The following is a 21,973-nucleotide window of genomic DNA, read 5'->3' as shown; positions in this document are numbered from 1 at the left end:
AAAGAAAGAGAGAAAATAATCATGTTTGCTCGTGTGCATATTTTAGATTTAAAGTTTTCCGTAAATCCTATATTGCGACGTTTTATATTCCATAGATAGATATTCTCTGTTATAATGACGTATCAATATTCGTTTCTACTATTGATTATATCGTATAAGTCGACGCGGCGCCGATAAAACTGTGCAAGACAAATTATCGAAGCGGAGAATCGTTCTTGTGTTTCCTCCTATCGTCATAGAAATAACCGTTACACCGATGACGCAATAGAAGTAAATTATCCGCGGATTAAGAGTGCCCGGCGCGTAAAGGAAAGGAGCGCCGCCAATTTCTAAGGGATCTCCGGGATGTGGGACGATACTCTATTTTTCCGGACGGCCGTTACGAAGCGGGATCGAGCCGTGGAGCGATTTATTAAGATCCTCGACGGTCCCGGGCAGAAGGTAAACCCGAGCTGGAAGACGGAACGAGAAGCTGACCGGGAGAACAGCCAAGAGGGATGACCGTAAGGCGCGGCTCATTCTGGAGAACCTTAACGTTCCCGCGCAGCCGAAAGACTGCGGATCTCTCTCTTTCTTTCAAAGAATGAAATATCAAGCGGAATCTTTCCGGAGAACGGCGGAAATAAATCTCGCAACGTCATATTCGTAAACATACTTTTACCGGAAGAATCTACCGAGAGTAAAGAGACAAAGAAAGAATTGAGGGAGAGAGAGAGAGAGAGTATCGCAAGAATTGCGGCGCGGCGCTTCGCGTGAGTCGGGCGAATTTCCGAAATGTAGAGAATATCGCTGCAGTTAATTTTTCATCTTCTCCCTTGATACTAACGTTACCCACTGTTAAATTCCTGCGCGATATAAAATTACTCGCAGTTCGCGAATTACTCACTGTTCTCTCTCTCCAACGCGCGGCGTTCCATAACGGCGATATGAATGATTTTACAACTCACTCCGAGAAGGCGGGGACTGCGCGACTTCACTTTGTATCGGGAGGGTTCGTTCGTCAAACGTAATTTATGTGTCGAGTTGAAGTCGGCGAATAGCAACAGCAGCGGCAACGAGAGTCAATTGCACCATTTTGCGATCCGTATCGCCTGTTGTCGAAGTTCTCTTGGGAAATATTTGTCGCAACCCGGGGGTTTGTTGCCGTGTACCGTACGTATAAAGAGTGTGTGTTCCTTAGAAAAATCTACACGTGTATTCCGTTTAATGTTTGAATTTGGCGAGATCGGGCAGAATTTTTCAGAAATCAGATACAACTGATACACCTGTGCTCGCTCGAGCGCGTTGATATGACGCACAACATTTGTACGTCACCTGGTGTATGTGTGTGGAAGTATTTGTTTTTCCTCGCGGAACACCTCGCGCAGCGGACCGGTGGTACGTATGCAGAGAGCGGCAAATCGCTCTTCATGAAAAACGGGGAATATTACCGGGTTCAGCCGAGGAGCATATTTACCCGCGGACGTAATCACGGGCTCCGCGCCGCTCACTTCTGCCAACGCACGGCTACTTTCACGATGTCGTCACGAGCGCGCGTATTGCCCATTAATGTGAGCTACGGTCCGACCATTACGTCGGAATGCTCGCTTTCGAAATAAAAGACAGCGGATCGCGGCGCGTACTACACCCACGACACGCGCCCGCCGTGGATCGCGCATTATACTCGCAATCTTTTTGTCGGAACGGACCTTCAGCACTCTCGCGCAAAAATGCAGTGGGCGTGTTGCCCTCGATTATGCCACGTATTTCGACATCCGACACTTCAGAGCGTGGCGAGCGATCTTTTAGCGATTCTAATGTAGAAGCGAGAACTACACGGAGAAAAACCGTCTCATTGGTATAACTGAATTTTCTGTTACTTGGGGATCAAATGAAAAACTTGGAACAGAAAGGTTCCTGCAGGAGATCTCTACTCGGCCAATGGCTCTCACTTATCTCATAAGAGATATGATTTCTCGTTAGCGTGAGTTTTTCGTCTATTCAATTATCCGAATTGATATCATTTTTTCCGTGTCTTTAAAAGATCAAATTATTTTCGGCTATTAGCAAATTCGGGTCGCGGCGCCCTCTCATCAAAGGTGCGCAATTTCAAATAAAAAAAACAATAAATACGAGTGCACTCACCCAAAAAGACATTCTCGTCGATGTCGTCGGCGTGCAGATCGAGGTCGAGCTCGGGCGCTCCGTTGTTGCCGGGAGCCTGATGGCTCCTCTTTGCCAGGTCCATCAGCTCCAGGAGATCGTCTCGCAGCTCGAGGCGGCCCGTGGCCAGTAGCTCGGCCAGCAGGGTCAAGTAAGGCGAGGTTAACAGGCGGGGACTGGTAGCACGCAGGCAACCGGGTAACCAGAATCCTGGGAGACCGTATGGAACCACCGGTACCGCACCGGCACTGACGAAGCCACCGTTCAGGAGTTCGCCGCACAACATAGATGCCGGGATGACCTCAGCTCCTCCCTCGTGACCTTGGCACCGCCTCGATGTCGGCTATCTGCGAGCGAGAGAGGGAGAGAGAGCTTCGATTAGTCCGAGAGCCAGGCTGGGACGTTGTCGGAGAATTAATTGCGAAACTTGCGGCGAGTTCTCCAAAGGTTAGCGAGCTAAGAAATGGGCCGGCGAACGCGGGCAGAGGGGTGTTTCGCGACTTTTCGCCGTGGAGAAGTTGAGAGACCGAGCTTTACGAGAGAGAACCGAGCGAGAATTTTTAAATCCGCCGAGTGAAAGCACCGACTATACCTCGGCTGACGGGGGTGAGTTAAGGCTGCAACGGCGGGGATGATTATACACAGCGGGAGATTAAACGGACTTTGGAATCATCAACTATCCGGGAAATTTCACCGGCGACTAGCAAGGTTCATTAATATTTGAAGTATTAAACGCTCTTTAGACGTACTGAAACGATACTGAATCCTCTTGCTCGATTTGCTGCGTTGATAGAGGTTTAAATCAGACTTGGGCGTTTACGCGTAAATTATAATACTCGACGTTCAAGCGAAAACAACGTAAACTATGTATGAGACATCATACTATGTAGACAATGAGGAATTTATAGATGTCGTTTAAAGAAAGCATAATTTATTTAAAAATTAATTAAGGAAAATGTATTTTTGTTCTTTAGGATCCTAATGGAGATTTTTGAACGTTACGATGTGTTAAATTTATCAATCTATCCTGTAATTAAGTGAAAATTTCATGTAATTTGTTACCTCCTTTAAGTACTACTTTTATAATTAATATCCACATAGATATTGAATTGCTCTTTTTGTATATTTTAATGTTTAACCTCACCTAACCTAACCTAAAAGTTCACGTTCTATGATGTGTCACGCCATCGTTTGCAGTCGAGCTTCAAACGCGGAGGACGGATGGTTCATCTCGTGTCGTGAACTATCGCAGAGTGTCGCTTTATTAACACATCTATTTATTTCTTTCGCAAATCCCCGACTTGACGCGTTTTCCGCGAGTTAGAAGAAATCGCACGACTGTTCGCGCGCGTCAGTCGGTTCTCTTCCGAGGGAAATTTACGCGCGCACAGAACACATACATTATACGGGATTCGGAAAGTCCCATTGGCAGTAGCGCCGGGACTTTGCGAAGTTAAACTTTGTTATGCGGGACGCGTCTTCCCGTCGTCTCGCGTCTCGCGAACTTTGCGGGACACCCGTTTCCGTCGTTAACGCGCGCGTATATATGCTGGCGCGCAAGATTTCGCGCGTTGCCAAAGCCGTCGTGCGCGCGTGCTCGCGCGCACGGTGTCATTAAATATACAATTGCACGGGCATGGAAGCCGAGAACGGCGCGGGGATATAATGGTTAGGACGGAGAACGAAATTTCGAGTCCGGTCGTGGTCTAACAAAGGAGCGAGCCAGAGTAATGCCGAACGCGAAACAACCTGGAAACAATACGATCTCCCGCAGCCGGGCGAACGGGCGCGCAATTATCGTGAAATATACGCAAATTAATCCCGCCCACGCGCGAGGCGGTCGCGCAGACAGACCCCTGATGAAATACGAACCGAATGGAGTAACACGAAGGCGGTGCCGCGTCAAGATACGGAGATAACGGGTGTTACGAAGCGAAAGCGCCTGAACGACCGAGTCAACAGAACGATTCGATTGATTGAGTTCCGTTGAGCTAAATAAACTAGGTTTGCCGATCCAGTTACACCGTAAGGGACATGGATTTGCTAAATCTATTTGCTATCTAGAACAGTGACTTTCTTCTTACGTGACTCTCAGCGAGAGATTATTATTTGGAGCACTGTGGTACATACTTGATTTTAATTTCTAATGTAATTAAATAAATTTAATAATTGAATAAACTTGTATGCATTAGAGCCAACAGTGGGAACAGCGCTCTTACTTTCTCTCAGTGTGCGGAGAAAATACTGTTACGTAACAACTATATCGTACATTGCACTTGTGGCATTCGCGAAAATAGAGTTTTAAAGCTTAATTTTTCAAATAATAATATTCCTTAGACGAAGTGTTTCAGGCGATTTCCAGAAAGATATTTTTAGTATCGTGTCGATTCGCAGCTTCCTGAAACCACGCACAGCACCGATCAACCAAACTCCATTCGGTTAACTTGTACGCGGATTCACGCAGACTCACACACCATTTTTCGCGTCGGACCAAGTGCTCGTGACAGATAACGTGGATTTTCGAAGGAAACACAGCACGACTCGCGAAATCTGCGATACTTTTCGAGAGGACACGCGGATACGCTCGGCCGCGAGCACCGGCGATGCGGCACTGAAGCAGCGCAAATGGAGCGTGACAGGCGGAAAACCGGAAGCGATCCAATGGGAGGAGAGACATTCCCGTGGAGCCGACCGTCCGCATGACGTCAGGCTTGGCGCGGGTGTGAATGCATCGAGTGATCTCACGGCGACAAGGCTGTGATACGCGCCCGATGCACCCGGCGCGCCGCACTGATAAACGGCGAACGGGAATTGACAGATTTTACGAGAGCAGAGATCATCCCGCGAAACAATCCATTTCTGTCTCTATACATCGCGAATTAGAGATATCAACTGGAAGATAGAGGACGCCCGAAAGCGTCAAGATATGACAGAACTGTCATTTGGTTCAAAACTTAACGAAACATAGCATTCGAAGATGAAGTCTCAACGCTTAACTTTTTAGACTCGAAATAAAAATAAAAATATCGTAGGATCCTTATACTTTTCGTGTAAATCGAGAAAACTAGAATATTCCTTGGATTAAGTATTCCACGCGATTTTTAGATAGATATATATTTTCAGAATCGTCGATTCATGTAGCATTTTCCTGGAACTACGCACAGCGACCGGGTAAACCACTTAGTTAAATTCATACAGATTCGTACAATTTCATATTTCACTTTTCATGCAATTTTACAGCGTGATCAAATATTTATACGGTATTTTATAAATAGAGAGGAATATCTCTCTCTGTGAGAGAAACACAAAGAGAGAGAGAAGTGCAATGTTTGAAAAGTTATTCTTTTCAATGTTGAGAAAATATCAAAATCCTCGATATAGATGAACTAAATAAAAAAACTTGGCAAAAGAAAATTAAATTTGTTTAATAAAAAACGCTCAGTACTCCCAGTTGAGGACATGTTGATAAAAGTACATTTTGTAACGATAGAAGGAAGGCCCAATGGAAGAAAGTACCAAACGAGGAAAATTTAACGAAAGGAGGTAAAGGAGTCACTACGTTCCTGAGTACACAAATACACGTCACCTTTGCGAATCACCGTGGAATCGCGAGCGTGGTGGATCGGAGGTGAGACACGCATAGCGAAAACATCCCGTCTGTTAATCCGATCGCCTACGCATGCAGCTACCATGCGCGAGATTACATTATGCGCACGTCGTGCGGCTCGAGATTATGCCGCGAGAAATTGCCGCGAACTTTGGCGTCCCTGAAATTCCGGATCGGAATTCGCGGCATTGCGCAGCGGCGTAGCGTCGCAGGGAACGGCATTCGCGTTCTCTCCCGCGAATCGAAGATCCTGCGACCAGATCTTACGAACGGTAAACACGACAGGGGATTGTCCCGCGAGATCCTTGGAGGAGGAGAGGAGGGAGGAAGAGAGTATTCGTAACGGTAACCGATACATAATATTTGCGGCTTATGGGGCGACGGGGATTCCGCACGCATCATCGCCGTAGTGGTTACTCGGTGCAGGAGTCGCGACGTGTAATGTTATTTGTACAATGTATGACCGAAATTCGCTTATGATATCGCACTACATAATTTAGATTTCGCGTATTTTCACCTTAAAAAGAGCACGACGCATATTTACCTTTTCTTTTTCTCTGCGAAATTTTTCCGAGTGTTCGCACACTAAGAAAGAAATGTTTGATACTGATATATTTGTAATTATAATCACACAGAGAAATAATTACTATAAATTATGGCCAAGAAACCCATTTTATCTCTTATTAAATTTATGCTATAATGTTAGTGATAACATATATACTATAATTATGTTATAATGTTAATGATAACGTTATATGCACACATTACTATTACCTTTTTACTACAAAAGTCTGGTTGGGGCCAAAAATATAATTCAATATTTTATATAAATTTAATTTATATATAATTATAATTTTAGTTGAATCCACAATTTTCTGCCTCTCAGTGTAGCTAAAACGATGTCGAGCGAATCGAAGCTTGAATTGATTTTCCGGTTCACGTGCCGTGCCAATCAATCCGATGAAACGTATCGCGAACGTATATGGACAGCATTGTATACCTGTCAATCAACGGAGTGCTAGGGACAGATTCCGAACGTCTCAGCAACACATCTTCAACACAATCATTCTACGAACTCGATTGGAAACGACATTTCGTTCCGACGAATATCGACACCGAGCTCATTGAGATATGTATCGTTAAATAAACTATACATCAATTTTGTATTTGTGTCAAAATGTACTTTCATTAACACATCTTGAACTGGGAGCACTGAACATTTTTCCGTACAGAAATTTCTGCGCTAAACTTTTAACACGACTAGTGTGCTAATTTAACACATTGTCGTTGTGTTATTTTCATCTGCGTTAAGTTCGCCGCTTCTAAGTGGTTAAAATAATACCATTTGTATGTAACATGTATACTGTGATAGAAAAGATATTTGAAAAATAAAAAATATTTATTCGCAATGAATACTAATAGTATACTCATCTAAATCAGAATTATATATATATATATATATATATATATATATATATATATATATATATATATATATATTATATATTTTTTTTTTAATGCAGTGTAAACAATTGCTTTCATAAAAACAGAAAATACATTTACTTATCTAAAAAACTTATATTTTCTTATCTAAAAAATATTTTATATTAGTACATATTGACTACAAGTAAATATGTTATTGATTATTACTCAACGAGTAAATATATTTTATTTCTTCGATATTTTTTTTTCTCAATACACATTGTTTAGTGACATATTTTGCATGTAAAATAATTTTGCTATTTGTTGATATATTTATTTTGTGTTAAATTAACACAAAAACTACAGTGGATAAATCGGTACATGCAAAACATAAATTTAACACCAAGTCTTTTGCAGTGCATTGTTGAGATTTCTACGTGATACATCGTGCATATTATATATATTTTCATCAAATACACCATTCCTCGTTGCTGCTCGTACTTAATGCAAAATCGTCGCAAAATCCGGAAACATCGAATTCATCGATATTAATGGCGCTTCGGCTTGATAACAAGTTTCGGTTTGTATCGACGCGGCGAACGCAAATATTAGCGATACATTTCCGCCTGTCAATACTCCATGACATTCGCGCGCACCCAGCAACAGATGTCGCAATATCCGTGGCATCTTGCTGAACCGAGGCGAAAATTAAATCTCGCAATTTTCTCCTGGCGGTTACGACTGTACGGGGAAGATTACTGGGCCCTCCAAGCGTTTATTCGAATTAATCCAGCATGTCCAACGGGTGTAAGGTATGATAGATAAATTCACGTGTACGTACCGCGATGCGGAAGTTCTAATTATTAGTCGGTAAAGGCCTTGGGGGAAGGGGTGTGATGGCCGAGCTCTGAAATTCTCCCCTCGTTACTCGCACGCGACTCGCAAGGTGCGCGCGGGCCTGATTCGCGCGGAATTGCGCTATTAACTGCAGGATGAATCACGACCGGCTAGGAATACCGCGATACCGATACTGGCAACTCTCCCGATGATGCAGGGGAGAGACCAAGTGGGCCAAGTGAGTGAGCGTCCGACCTGGGGTGGTGGTAGAAAGGCATCGACCAGGGGCGGCAGACGAACGGGCGCCGTGTGGCTGCCACCCTCATAGTCGTCGTCGTCATCCAGCATTCTCTCCCCATTCGCCCCACGACTTCGCTTATCCGAAACTGGAACAACCTCCTTCTCCCGGAGTTCGCACGAAACGTACTGCCGCACGGCACGAGATATCGTTCCGCCTCGCCATGGGCCATTCATAAAGCGGCCTTAAACACCAGTCTTAACCACCCCGCGAAACGGGCCGTGATTTATGGGCCGCAGTCGCGCGTCTCGCCGGGCCGCACTAAAAATTTCACGACTCGCGGAATTCGGAGTACGTGAAATATTCCGCGGTCGCGGCCCGACCCCGTGTGCGGTCGCCGGATTAACCGCGACTCTTGTGTTATTCCGAAGCGCGGTTTCGGCGGCTTCTTCTCCGTGAGAGGCTCCGTGGTGGCTTTAAAGGGATGCAGTTGATGCGACTCGCCGTTTACTTGGATACGAGGGATTTTGACCGGGAAATATTACACGCGCTCGCGATGTAAAGGTATTAAGATGAGTAATGTAAAAATGCCGGTGCCTGAGGTGCTGACACTAGTGTCTAACTCTAGACATTCTTATCGTTCTGGTCTTTGGATACGAATATTTAAACTATTAACATAGAATATATCTATACAGAATGCCTGTATCGTACCAGAGCTAATATATAGCTCTAATATATAGAATAGAGAGTGAGTAATGGAATCGATGTCTTTTTTTAAACAATCACGTAAAATTTTGTGTTATTAAATAAAGTAGATGGGCTAATCAGAATGTGTGATGCGGCAGGCGGGACATACGACTCGCCGCGGCCGGTGAAGAAAATATACGATTGCTCGCGGGTCTATCTCATTTGGTAGCTGCTACTAAACGGCCCACCTCTCTGGTCTATGAGATAAGTTCGCCAGCCGTGGCGAGTCGTATGTCCCGCCTGTCATGTCGCCACTCTCTAATTAGCTCATCTACTTTATTTAATAACTCGAAATTTTACGTGGTTGTTTAAAAAAAAACGCCGATTCCATTACTTAGTCCGACCTATTCTAACTATATATTAGCTCTGGTACGGTACGAGTCAGACACCCTGTATATTCAATGTATTTGTGTATGTATATATATTCTATATTGTTTGAAGGTTTAAATATTCGTATTCAAAGACCAAATAAGAATGTCCAAAGTTAGATAAGTGTCCAAGCATTGAGCACCTTTGCCTTACTTCGCGAGATATCTCATATCTTTGCAGTGGCTTTATCTGGGAGAAAAGTCAGTTTTTCGCTTCACATCGATCAGACATTTTTACCCATTTCCCTGCGATGCGATGCAGCACGCCCCTCGATTCTTTGTGACCCATTTTTCACATAATTCCATATAACCTCCTTAGTCCTAGTGTTCAGTCGACTGGACATTTTTCCCAGGTCTATAACCTGACTCTTCTTCAAGTGTGTAAAATCACATGTCCAGTATGCTGGACTATTGATTAATGCGTGGGGAATTTTGTCTTAGCATCTCGTAAATCTAATAGTTGGCTACAATATAAAATGTAAAATATAAAAAATCGTCCACATGCAACATGCCCACAAAATTAAGTAAGTTAAAGTAAAATGCTAAGACAAAATTTCTCACGCATTAATCAATAGTCTAACATGCTGGACACATGGTTTTACACACTTCAAGTATAAGGAGAGTCAGATTATAGTTTTGGAAGGAGCGTCCAGCTGACTGGACACACTAGGACTGAGGAGGATAAGTTCACCCGGGACATTCACCCGTCGACCTGTGGATATATTTTTCTCGCGTGCACACTCAAGGGTAGTGCATTTCGCGCGAGCGTTCTTGTCAATTTTCGCAACACTCGTGCGATTAACATCGAGGAAGTCGCGCGCGCACACGCGCGCGTATACACGGAAGAGCGTGAGCTTAACTGTAAGGAGACCTCAGGCACGTACACGCGAATCCTACCGGATCGTTTTCACCCCCGGCGTCTGGGTAAACATCGTCGCCGCGTCGTTACCGGCTGCAATCTCGGTCGTACCCGCGAAAATCCGAGACCGGGAGTCGATATCACCTGCTTGGCTGGCTGCTTGTGGAAAATCGCGAACCGCGAGGGCTTATAAACGGTAAACCTAAGCCAGATATATCGCGATATCGCCCTTCCAACCCTATAACCCCCGGACGAAGCAAGAGCTGTGCGATGGATTCCATTTGGATCTTCTCGCTGCACGATAGTACGTGGAAAGGCTGCGCGCGCGCGCGATAATAATCAAGATGAAATTGTCGGGAATAGCGGATGTATGCAAAAGTCCGCTTTGATCAAATGCCGGGTAAAGGGAGATGTTCAATGAACGTCAAACAATTAATTAAAGCGACTGGAATGCCATTTAATGCGCATTTTATTTCACGTGCTGCCGCGGGGGCGATTTTTAATCGCATCGCTCTTCCCATTCCTTTTTCGACCGGGGATGGGACGTTTCCATGGTGCGTGGGCAGGCAAGAATAAAAATTCGATAATCAATGAGGGACGTGGATTTAATTAGACAGATGTTCGTTCGGTTAATCCTAAAAAATTATTCAACAAACGGCCGTAAATACATCGCTATTTTGTGAACGCAATGATGTTTCCCAGCGCGTTAGAAGAATAATCGGAAATATCATTAACCCAAGCAGAATTTGCAAAATAAATATGTCGAGAGAGAGAGAGAGGAGGAGAGGGGAGGGGGAGAGAGATTTGTATAATGACGTGATATTTAATTCTTCCTCCTCTTACTTTTCTTCCTCCACTCTCTTTTCGTGCCTACTAATAAATTTGAACATCGCGTAGCGGCATTAAATTAAATCCCAAATGAATATATGGAATTATATTTTGCATGGGTGCGCGTGTAAATTGTGTTCAGCCATCACCTGGTGATTTCATCACAGAATTATCGCACTCACGGAAGTAAACGCGAAGTGCATTACGTGGCATAATGATTTAACATGATGCTAATTATTCAGAAATATTGTTGTGTGTTTGTTTTTCTGACCGACCGTCGCGCATCCGGCATGAAATTTTAATTACGTTTTTAGCGTCTCATTATTTTTCTGAAACGGAAATTGTCGTAATTGAGCCGCGGTGTTTACTGTTCGCAACGCGGAGCGATTGACCTAACGGCTTTACGCGAGACTTGCATCAATTGATCTCGTTTAATCCCGATCCTGTGACATTATGTTCCTCTTTAACAAAAACGTCGTGTCGCGATTGGCTGCTTCGCGGCTGTGACAATTCGACACGGCACTCCTAGTTCTCCTCCGTTTATCTGCGTTGCAGAATGTTAAATAAATTCCGACACGACACGCGACGCGATTTCGCTCGGGTGTAACTGAATTGTAATTCAACGCAAATAATAACGAACGCGCCGAGGGGACGCGGATATTCGATGTCGCTCAAGAAAGTGGACGAGACGCGTCGCCGGAGATCTCGAGCGAATTTTTCACCCAAGGGCGCCCCTCGCTACCCCGTTGATTACATTAGGGGAGGGAACGGCTTAGCCGCCCCAACCTGCAGCGAACCGACGGAATCTTCCAAATCGAAGTCGGCTCTCCGCCGACAAGAATCTCGTCATTAAGATTTTTGATTTGAATGCAAATGGCTAGTTTCCCTTCACCCTCGCGCGAGCCCCTATCTCTTCTCTTCTTTCCTTCCTTTCTTCCTTTGCCGTATCTCGGCGCATCGTCGGGCAAAATGGACAGGCTCTGTCTCGACGGAGCATTCCGCAGTGCACTCGAAATCGACGTTTCGTGAAACACGAGCGAACGCATCCCTCGCTCTCGCTCACCGCCGCCGCCACCCCGTGAAGATTTTTTTGTTTAGCGTGTACTTTACGAGCACGATCGCGCAAATCGATCCCATTTTACCCTTCGTGCCTTACCGAAGGCGCGCCATAAAACCAAAGGATCCCCGCAATATTTCTTTTTTCTTTTCCATGCGAAGGCGCTCTATCCACCGACCCCCTTCCCCTCCCCTCCCCCTCAGCGCTATCTGTACCATCCACTGGTATTCTTTATTATTCAAACCTGGAAGATCTTCAAGACACGACTTTGGTTACGTTATTTCTCTCTCTCTCTCTCTCTCTCTCTTTCTCTGTCTCTCTGTTTCTCGCGTATTCCCATAATAATACAATGGGAGTTATTTTTCGATTCTCGCGTCGTTCACATTTATAATATTGGTCGACACTTTTTAACTTCTTGTTTACGCCAAGCACTTTTGGTGTACATTTCGCCCTGAATTCGAACGTCCTGAATAAATAATATTAAAAATTTAGTTTGTAACAAGTTTTGAAAAAGTCATAGATCGATTTTCACCCTTCAACTAGTCAATCGCAAAGTCAATATGTATAAGTTTTCAAACAATTCTCGCAATATAAATGATATATAAATGAAATAGAATAATCCCACCATGAAAATGTTGATTTCAACATAACAGTGTTAGCGTATTTCTGTAAATATTTGCAAAACATCAAAATAATATTAATTTTGAAGAAAAATATATAAAAATTCATTGTCGCTGGCATCTCTACAACTGTTACCAATTTTCCTCGCTACATTTGAAATTAGCAGGTAAAAATTAGTCAAGAATTGGTAACTTTAATCTTTGGCGCAAAACGGCCGTTGAGACCAGCGTAATCCGACGATCATTAACGGCGGCACGTAAGTTTTTCGCAAGTTGGGTAACTCGACACGAGGGGGATGTTTCTTTTTCTTCTTCATTATCATCGGATCTTGTCGCGCGACCCCAGCGACGCCGGCTGGGTATCGTTAAAGTTTCAACCATCCGAGGACGGCCACAATACGAGCGTCCTAAGTTAAAATGGAGCTCGTCGTGTGCATCACCGGCGGTCCAGGTAAGGCGAGACGTAATTTACTGGTTTCTGCTTGTTACACCGGTCGCACGTCGACGTGTCGCCGGCGTTTGCTCGTAAAGCCGACAAACTCGACGTAATTTTATCCGTCGTCTCTAGATACGCCTCTACATATACGCTCTGCAGCCCCGTAGTACTCTTTGGCGTGCCCTTCGTCCTTCGGCCAAATGAGATTTTACTCGACGCGGACGCAAGTTCCGCAGGACACGCAACGGCTGCGCTGCGGTATCAGGACGAAACGGTTTGTGTAATCTGACACGGTGATCTTGTCCTCCTCTTCCTCCCCTTGCCCCTCCAGCGGTTAACCCTTATCCGCGAGCTCTCGAGGATATTCATTTTTCCGCGGATAAAGGGGAAACTATTGGGTCCCCCCCCGGATATTCGTTATCCCGAATTTATCTAAATTATTTCAATTTCCATTTATAATCAGAGATACCGTTATTAGGTATACCTATTTGTTCAATGTAGCTTACGCTAGCGTCCTGCGCATGTGTAAGATTATTGTGACCAATTTGGAATTGATGAATGAGTTACTTGAAAATATCAAAAGTAATAGCGTGTCGCAATATGCAAGAAATAGCAATACAGGAGAGTCGAAGTCGGATTTCGCAGTTACGGAGAAAGAATTGATAGCCGACTCTCACACGCGCGCGCGCACATACACACGTACACTTCTAGCCAAAGTATTGAGTCTCGTAGCAGCGATATGAAATTAATATAAACAATAGTATCGGACATGTATACGGATATCGGCCATCGACGGAACGCAGATTACATGGAAATGGCTTTTGATACCGCGATAGCTTGGCAATCGGATTTGCGAGTGAGCCGAGGTTATCCCCCGAAAGGAGAATTTACATGAGGATTTACACGGTTTGCTAGAGACGCGTGGCTGAGTGCGAGAGGAGCCGGGAGGGACGATTGTGCGAAGGCGCGGTAGCTGGCTCCCAATATAAATTCAAATGTATTTGACGCATCATCGAACAACGCTTCTGTAAAGCCTCGCGCCGTTCCATTCCGCGCAAATTTCTGTTTACGCGCAAATGCTATTTTTCTCCACGAAACACCGCTTCATTGCCCCTGGGAAGACATGGCGGCCGCGTGATATCCGGCTCGCCAATCGCGCAAACACTCATATTGTATTAATAAGTTTTGCGGATTATTCGCGCGGGATAACCACGCGTGCATTCCATGATAACGTCGATCATTGGTTTCAGTGGCGTAAGTAACGATCGCGTCTCTCGAAACTGATGTTGATTTTTCTAGAAAAAAATGAGAAAGAAAAATGTATTCCCGCCCCGCCGGTCACATATAAAATTTTCACGGCGCGATACGAACGCTCGTAAACAATATATTGATTTCCCCTCCGCGCCCATCTTGAAAATAACACCGTAATTTGCGTGTTTCCGTTGCGTACTGTTTACAGGCGCATCAGCGTCGATCGATATTTCAGTCGTAAATCCTGTCTCGGTCTTTCCGCCGCAGGAGGTTCATATATCGTGTCGGGAATGCGAATTCAAGCTCAGGTGAGGAGGTCCGAAGCGAGTGAACCCAGCCAGGGGACAAGGCAGCAGGTTGATTGATCGCGTGTCAGGTTCCAGCCAACCTGGCGCCAGTCCAGTGGTGCCCAACCTGCCGCCACGTGGCGGTGAACGCGGCACCCCGCAACTTCCGAACAACGCGAACGCGGCGCACAGAGTGTTCCGACCAAGGCGGAAGAGCGCGCGCACTTTTATCAGGTCGAAACTACAGACCCAAGTCGGAAGTGTAAAGCTAAGCACAATGTGCAACCAAGTATATCCCCTTCGTCACTCTTACATGCGATTCTGCATATGCAGCCTACGTAACGCGGAAGTAGATTATAAAAAGAAGAATGACGTCAAGGAATGAACGCGAGAATAAACGTGTCGACGAGAAAGGATCTGTGAATTAATTCTAGATAAATTGCGCCTCGATTCGCACGCGACTCATCATGTTATAAAGATCTGATAATCTGACTTTGGATTCAAAGGCACACGTAGAGCGTGTCGAAAGTGTTGCAGGACAAAGGTAAGCGAGGGTTAAAGGATCGCGAGGACGCGGAGATCTCATCAGCGTCTGCATCGGAAGGAACCTTTAATATTTGAGCAACTACCTTCGAAGTTTTAGCTGTAACGTCGACACAGAGAATTCCCGAAGCTTGATTACTTCATCAGACGCGATGCGGCCGTAAAACGCGTGGCATCAACTGCAGCGGAAAGTTGCCGCCAATCTCCGCTCGCTCTTCTCCCGAAAGCTGCAACAACGTCGACGTACACACTCAATAAGGATTGCGCAACAAAGTGACGGAATTATTTCCACTTGTGCGTTCACGCTCGGTTATCGGAGCGTCAAATGTAATTACACGTGACCTATGCGGAAATTTATGTTTTCCACCGTAAACAGCACAACGACGACGCACTTGCACTCACGCGGAGGAGAGACCCACGCTGTCGCGTTCTCCAGCAATTTAGAACGTAATTACGACGAAATGGTGGGGTCACGAGCGATGCGCGATAGAACGTGTAGACGCCGGTATCGGTTCCCCTCTGGGGCGCACGGGCAGCGCGCAACGAGAAAGAAAAAAAAAATAACTCTGAAACTCGGTCAGGGTAAACAGTAACGAAGCGCCGATCGCGCGCGCGCGTGTGCGGCGAACCGTTTTAATTCGCGACGGAAAATACACGTTTCAAGCACGACGATGCGATCGATAGGGAGTCACCTCGCGCGTTCGACCGGAGGCACATTCGCGTGTGCGCGAATTAAATCCGCGTCGATTTCGTAAGAGCAACGAGACAGGGTGGCGAATTTTCAGCTCGGCGTCATGTGCGGCCTGTGAATGTCCTAGCCGAGAGGTACCTCGCGCGACGAATCACGGCCCTGGGCCGCCTCCAACCCTCCGTAACCTGTCAGTCACTTACCCACCCTTGCGCCCCTCAGCGGCCCTCCCGACGCGCCTGGTCCCTTTATTTGATCGACGAGTGACGTTATCGCGGGTAATATCGGGCGGCGAGTGAGAAAGAGAGAGAGAGAGAGAGAGAGAGAGAGGGAGGGAGAGCGAGCGCAAGAAAGCGCGAGAGAGATGACTCTCTTCGGCACTTCCGAGCGATTCTGCTTGCTGCATCAAACATTCATGCTGTCGACCGCGAGCTCGCGCGGCCGACTACTATCGCGCTCGACCTCTCGTGAAACGCATCCGATAAAACGCAACCCAACCCTTTCTCGCCTTCCCAACCCCTTCCCCCCTTTCCGTCCTTTCCCTTCTTCCGCTCGCTGCCTTTTGCATCGTCTGGCATCGTCGTAACGTCGCCCACACACTGCGCCGTTTATATTTCCGAGATTAAACCTTTGTTTCCGCTGTATCGCGTTTCCTTTGACTCACCTCTATCGATCCGCTCGATCGTGATTGACCTCTCTCCACGTCTCTCTCTCTTCCTCCCTCTCTCTTTTTCTTTCCCTCTTAAGTATTTTTAATGTTTTATTTTTAAGCGATTTCATAGCGCGCGCGCGTAAATGTTGCACAGTTGCATTGCAATAAACGCCATTAGCGCTTATTGTGTTGAAAATCGCCTGAAACGGGAGCGTTTAAAGTTGGAGCTTTTGCACGCGAGCTTTTGCCGCTGCTGCAGCACGATGTTGTTCGAAAATTGCGGCGCTCACGAGTGCGCCTTCCGGGCATGCGTTATTTTAGGAAGGGATCGATTTTCGTGCCCGCCGCGATTATGCGCTCCGTGTTTTTACAACGGCCGGTAATAGACCGCGGGCGTGAGCGATGACGCGAACGACTGCTTCGCTAATTGAGCGATCTCGATCGTTCAGGTGCGCTGTCACGTTTATTCCCGGATCCAGAGATTTTAATGGACGGAATGGTAATTCGTAATGCAACGAGAATAGGATGACAGGGGTGGGAAGGGATTGAGTTATTCGACGGCGCAACGATGGCAGTTAAAAGGTAATTTGCAGATCGGGGATCTAATAGGAATGAATACGCCTGATATACGCCGTCGCTGTGTAAATCGCGCCCAGTGAAATTCGCACCCATCGCTTTGTGCGGGCCCCTAATCTCGAAGATAGCGCGAATGAAATTCCGCGGGCTCCGTACGAATGGACATTAATTCACAATCGCAATCGCGCGTCGTGGCGCTGATTTCGCCCGACCGACTTATCAGTGCCGCGAGCTCAAAGCGTCTGTTCACGAATCCAGTTTCGACATGCCGTTGCTATCGTGGCTTCATGAACGCTAATTAAACCGGGGCACGTGAACGCTGCATGGTGGCTTAAATAACGCGCGAAGTTATGTTAATGACGCGGGAGAATAACGCGGGAGAATAATGCGGGAAGTCATGTTAATGACTCGCTCACTTGCGCGCAATGATCGAACTAACCCTGGTGGATCGCGCATGAAAAGCGCAGGAAGGCAAGAAAAGTGGATGGACAGGAACAGTACGAGAGATAGAGGAGAGGGGGGGGGAGGATTGGGAGAGAGTTTGGACATATGTGGAGGAGAGAGCGGACTCCAGAGCACTTCGTCACACTCCGTAGAAGACAGAGAGGACACGGCGGCTTGTTCTAGTTTACGGTTCTCAAAACGAGAACGTGGAGGGAACTCAGGTACCCGTGTGTGTCCCACGTGGCTGAGAGGTTTCCCCGAAATTGTCGGAGAATTCGGGCGGGTCCGCCGTCGAGATGACTCCCGCGGGAGCTCCGATGAAAGATACTCTTGCTCGACTCTCCGCCGTTCTGTGACGCCCGCATCAAAATTTGAACTTCCGTCAGAATTATCATATGTCAAGGATGGAGGCTGTTTTGCCGCGCGGCACCGAGGTTGCGTATCTTCTAGAGTTGTAAAGATAGATGAAGGAGAAATGATACGGGAAAGGCTGGAGTTCTATCTAGAAAAAAACACAGAAAGAGGAAAGAGAGAAAGAGAGAGAGAGGGAGAGCGGGGAAGAGAGAAAGAGAGTCTCGATCGTATCGCGCGAGGTTGAAAGAAGCTGAGATCGCCGAGAGTCGCTTCCTCCCGCGAGGTATAGTTAGGAGGAAGAAAGTGAATTATTTCGAATTATGCTAATGCGTGCCGTGATATATCGAGTTAACCTCGTTTAACGAGCAACCGCCAGTCCGGATAATTCGGAAATGAATTTATTATTTATATAACTAATCGATCGAAACTGTACTCGATTATATTAATTGTTCATGGCCTATTCAACTCATTACATGTTAATGCATCAGTTAGCTCATTAGAGCCGCGGCGAGTACAGCGCGATTCGTCGAACCCACGACGGACTAATAAATTCGTACGCACAAGCAGAAGCTCCTGTTTGCGTCGCTCTCTAGCGCCAATGTGATATTGCGTGGTTTTCAATCGCTGTGTAGATTGACGCGGGTAAAAATAAATTAATAATCACGCACAAGATGACCTGTGTATTACTTGATTATTTTAGAGAGCTCCCTCTTAACTTACTTTCGTCGTTCGTCGCTTTTTCTCATCTCCTCTTTCATTCCCATATTTTTATTCGCGCGCAAACGCGAGTCAATACCAAGTTAACGTCTTTATTCAGCCCACGATAATTAGACCGAGCAGTCAAGTGCAGCGGCGGTTATGCAGAAATGGCCGCAGTGGCGTTTACTCGCGCATAAAAACGCGCCGCCGAGCAATAATCGCGACCGTCTGCAAACCCGTCGCGGACAGTTTTATAATCCGCCGGTTTTATACAGAGCCTCGCTTTATTAATACGGCGGTGGTAACGCGCGGTTAATTCATGACGCGAAAGAGCCGAATTCACGGGCTGCATTGTCCGCAAAATTAAAAGAAAGTGAAAGAAAAAAAAAGAACGGCTTATCAACAGCAATGCGCCACGACAGCATTTTTTCAAAACGTGATTTTTTTCTTCAGTTTTCACGATCGCTGCATAAACTCCCGCACAGATGTGTGACTCTTTGGATGATGTACATTTTTAGAGCCGTGCGTTTTATCTGCCATTTCAAACGATGACACAGTGTGACTCTCTTTTCACGACAATGCACTCGTTGTCGTAGTAAAGTGACGATGAAAAGAAAGAAAAATTCGTAATGTTGCAAGTCCGGGGAAATGGTAATGCGGACTGTAACAACGCGACGCTTGTCTTTCTCTGAATTCTCGCAATTTATTCTAAATTGCATTTGCAGACGGCACGTACCATTTATTTCCCACGCACGGGACGCGCGAGAGAGAATCATTGCTATTTTACCCGGAGATGATTTTTCACCTTGCAGACGATTTTTCTTCATGAAACTCTCTAACAGCGAACAATATAATTACCGACAATTTGAGCAATCTCGCTTGCAGATGCACGAGAGAAAAACTCGGCATTTCTTATAGCCCGCGCTCTCTCGCAAAATCGACGGCCGCAAAATAAGAGAAATCGAGTGCTCTAATAGAATCTCGAGTCACGCTTTTTATATTTTACCGCGCGAGAGAAGTTTGGAGATTTTGTAAAGCGAGGAAAATAAATTGGAGGTTCACGGGGGAACGGAGTTGGCAAAGAGCTCGTTTCCGCTTTGACGTTTTAATGCCGCTCGCGACTCAAACGGCTTTCGAAAAATTCATCGAGCGTCCTAATCGACACAGCGGCTTTCTTCCATCTCGACTCGCAGTAATTACGCCAAGCACGAGTCGCCTCTCCAATAACTTCGCGGAGCAGACACGGTGGATGGAGCGAGACGGAACGAGAGAAAGAGATTGCTGCAACCGCGGATGCACTCTTGTTAACTTCGTTACCGAACTTTCCCATCGCCAACGTGTCGCTGATTCCGAATTCATTACATCGCTCACATTGATCATAAATTTCAGATAAACTGTCTTTCGCTTAATTTCCAGATATGTCAGTGTATAACGCTGACAATTCTGTAATATCTATTTTTGCTTTTTCTCTGTGCGTTCAACGCGATTTTGAATCGATAATTTTGAGAGATCTCTTAGCAAAGCATTTGCATGTAAATATTTTGGAGCACTGAGAGAAAAAGTTTGGCTAATTCTACGAGATACTAGTACTCGCAACAAATAATTTGTTGATACGGGACAGCGAATGACCCTGAACGAACGATTGGTTGCTTTCAACTTGCTGCTCTAAGTAGCACTTTTGTAGCAAAGACATAAAACTGATCTGCTCTAAATACACGAGACCTAAATAGGTGAGAACAAACTGTGATTTATATTACAGGTAATGTAAGTCCGTTAAAAACGCAAATGATAAAAGATGATTTGTCACAGTAACTATTCGATTTGTCTCCCTGACGATCATCAGACAATAAACGTGTTTCTGTTCTGATAACCAAGGGACTTTCTCGGCGAGTTTTTTTTATTAAATTCAACCTTTGCGTCTCTTTGTATCGCGAAGGCACGTACCCGAGGATTAATTCGACGCACGGAGCGTTCTTCTTGTCGCAGCGCTTCTCCCTCGGTTCTCTTGGTGCCGTCGCTTTTCCGGCTGGTTTGCCGGTGGTCGACCATAAATTTACGCCCGAAGGAAACGGCGAACAGTTTGTTCCGCCGCGAAACAGACAACACGAACGGTGCCGAAAGAGACGGTGCGCTCCTAATTCAGCTTTGAGCTCTTAATCCGCCGGAGAGATTGAGGAACTGCAGAAGGAAAAGGGGTCACGGGTAGGAATAAAAAAAAGGAAAAAAGACAGGACGAGGGTAGCTTCCGAAGTAGAGGGCGGATGAGATCGCGACGAGCGGTGGGATTTGACGTGTCGAATGAAAAATGCGCGCGACGAGAGACGAACGATAGAGAGGGCTAGCCGAAGCGAGACGGCGGAAAAACGCGCGAGGAAGGCTGTTCCGATATGTCCCGAAATCCTTTCGGAGCGATTCCGTTTGGATTACATGTTGCGCGCGCCTGCGACGTGATTTACGACGATGGAGATATGCTTACTGCCCTTTCATCGCCCGTGCTACGATGATGCTGTTGTCCGAGCTGCGCTCGCAGTAAAACCGACAGATTGCCGCTCCCCCCTCCGCGTCGCTCGCAGCGTTAATTAAATCCTTTCGCCGGCCACTCGGAGGGCCTCTGACGCACGTGCGACATGACCGCGCCGCAACCGCATCCGTCATTGCGATCATTACGGGATCGTTGGCACGTCGTCGCCACGCGACGGAAGACGCTGGCACTGCAGATATTCCGTCCCGGGAATGCAAATGGCCCCGCGGCGAATGGTAATATGCAGATTAATCCGGCCAGCCGGCCGAAAACTCCCAGGAACTATCCTCGTTCCTGCAGAGCGAGAGAGAAGGAAAGTGTGTGTGTATGCGAGAGTGTGTGTGCCGAACAGTTCGCCGCAATCCTGGCTGAGATCTTACGACGATTGGCCGTTGCGAGTGAGACGGGAGATTGGATTTCAAAATTTTTATCCCGAAAAAGGAGAGAATTTTCGCGGGAGAAATGGTTCCCTACAATGGACTTCCACAGGGCTTTCATTTGACGTTTAATTATCGAGATATTTAGCGACTCGAGAACTCGCGTAAATCGCGATAAGTTACTCATCGAGAAAAAAATCGAACCTTCAAATACGTTAGAGAGACGTACGACTGAAAGTTTTCGGAAGGTTGCGAAGTACTTTGCACATAAAGTGTTTTAGAACATTTGTTTTGAATGCTGTAATCAGGCGCAATATACATATAATGAGGTTTACGAAACTCGACTTGCGTCACTTTCAAAATAAACACCTCATTTAGGGATGCAGCGTTCGCGCCGACAGAATTATCGTCGTGGGAATT

At 46.1% G+C, this 21,973-nt stretch overlaps 1 protein-coding gene across 6 annotated transcripts in view; it reads right to left on the bottom strand.

The window, feature by feature from the left end:
* Positions 1-21,973, bottom strand: part of LOC116848388 (protein Fe65 homolog) — a 238,874-nt gene that overhangs the window by 155,197 nt on the left and 61,704 nt on the right. For 5 of the 6 annotated variants that reach the window (XM_032824424.1, XM_032824421.1, XM_032824425.1 and 2 more), the window contains exon 3: positions 2,125-2,489. In XM_032824424.1, coding sequence (XP_032680315.1) covers positions 2,125-2,428 — 304 coding nt within the window. In that variant the 5' untranslated portion in view covers positions 2,429-2,489. Of the gene's footprint in view, positions 1-2,124; positions 2,490-4,616; positions 4,760-21,973 lie in introns of those variants that run through there. The other variant, XM_032824422.1, reaches the window with a different exon arrangement.

This window comes from Odontomachus brunneus, unplaced genomic scaffold (assembly GCF_010583005.1).
Source record: "Odontomachus brunneus isolate Ranch 3 - 2012 unplaced genomic scaffold, Obru_v1 Obru_scaffold_094, whole genome shotgun sequence".
Taxonomy (NCBI): domain Eukaryota; kingdom Metazoa; phylum Arthropoda; class Insecta; order Hymenoptera; family Formicidae; genus Odontomachus; species Odontomachus brunneus.
The sequence above is the reverse complement of the archived record's forward strand: the minus strand, read 5'-3'. Positions and strand labels throughout refer to the sequence as shown.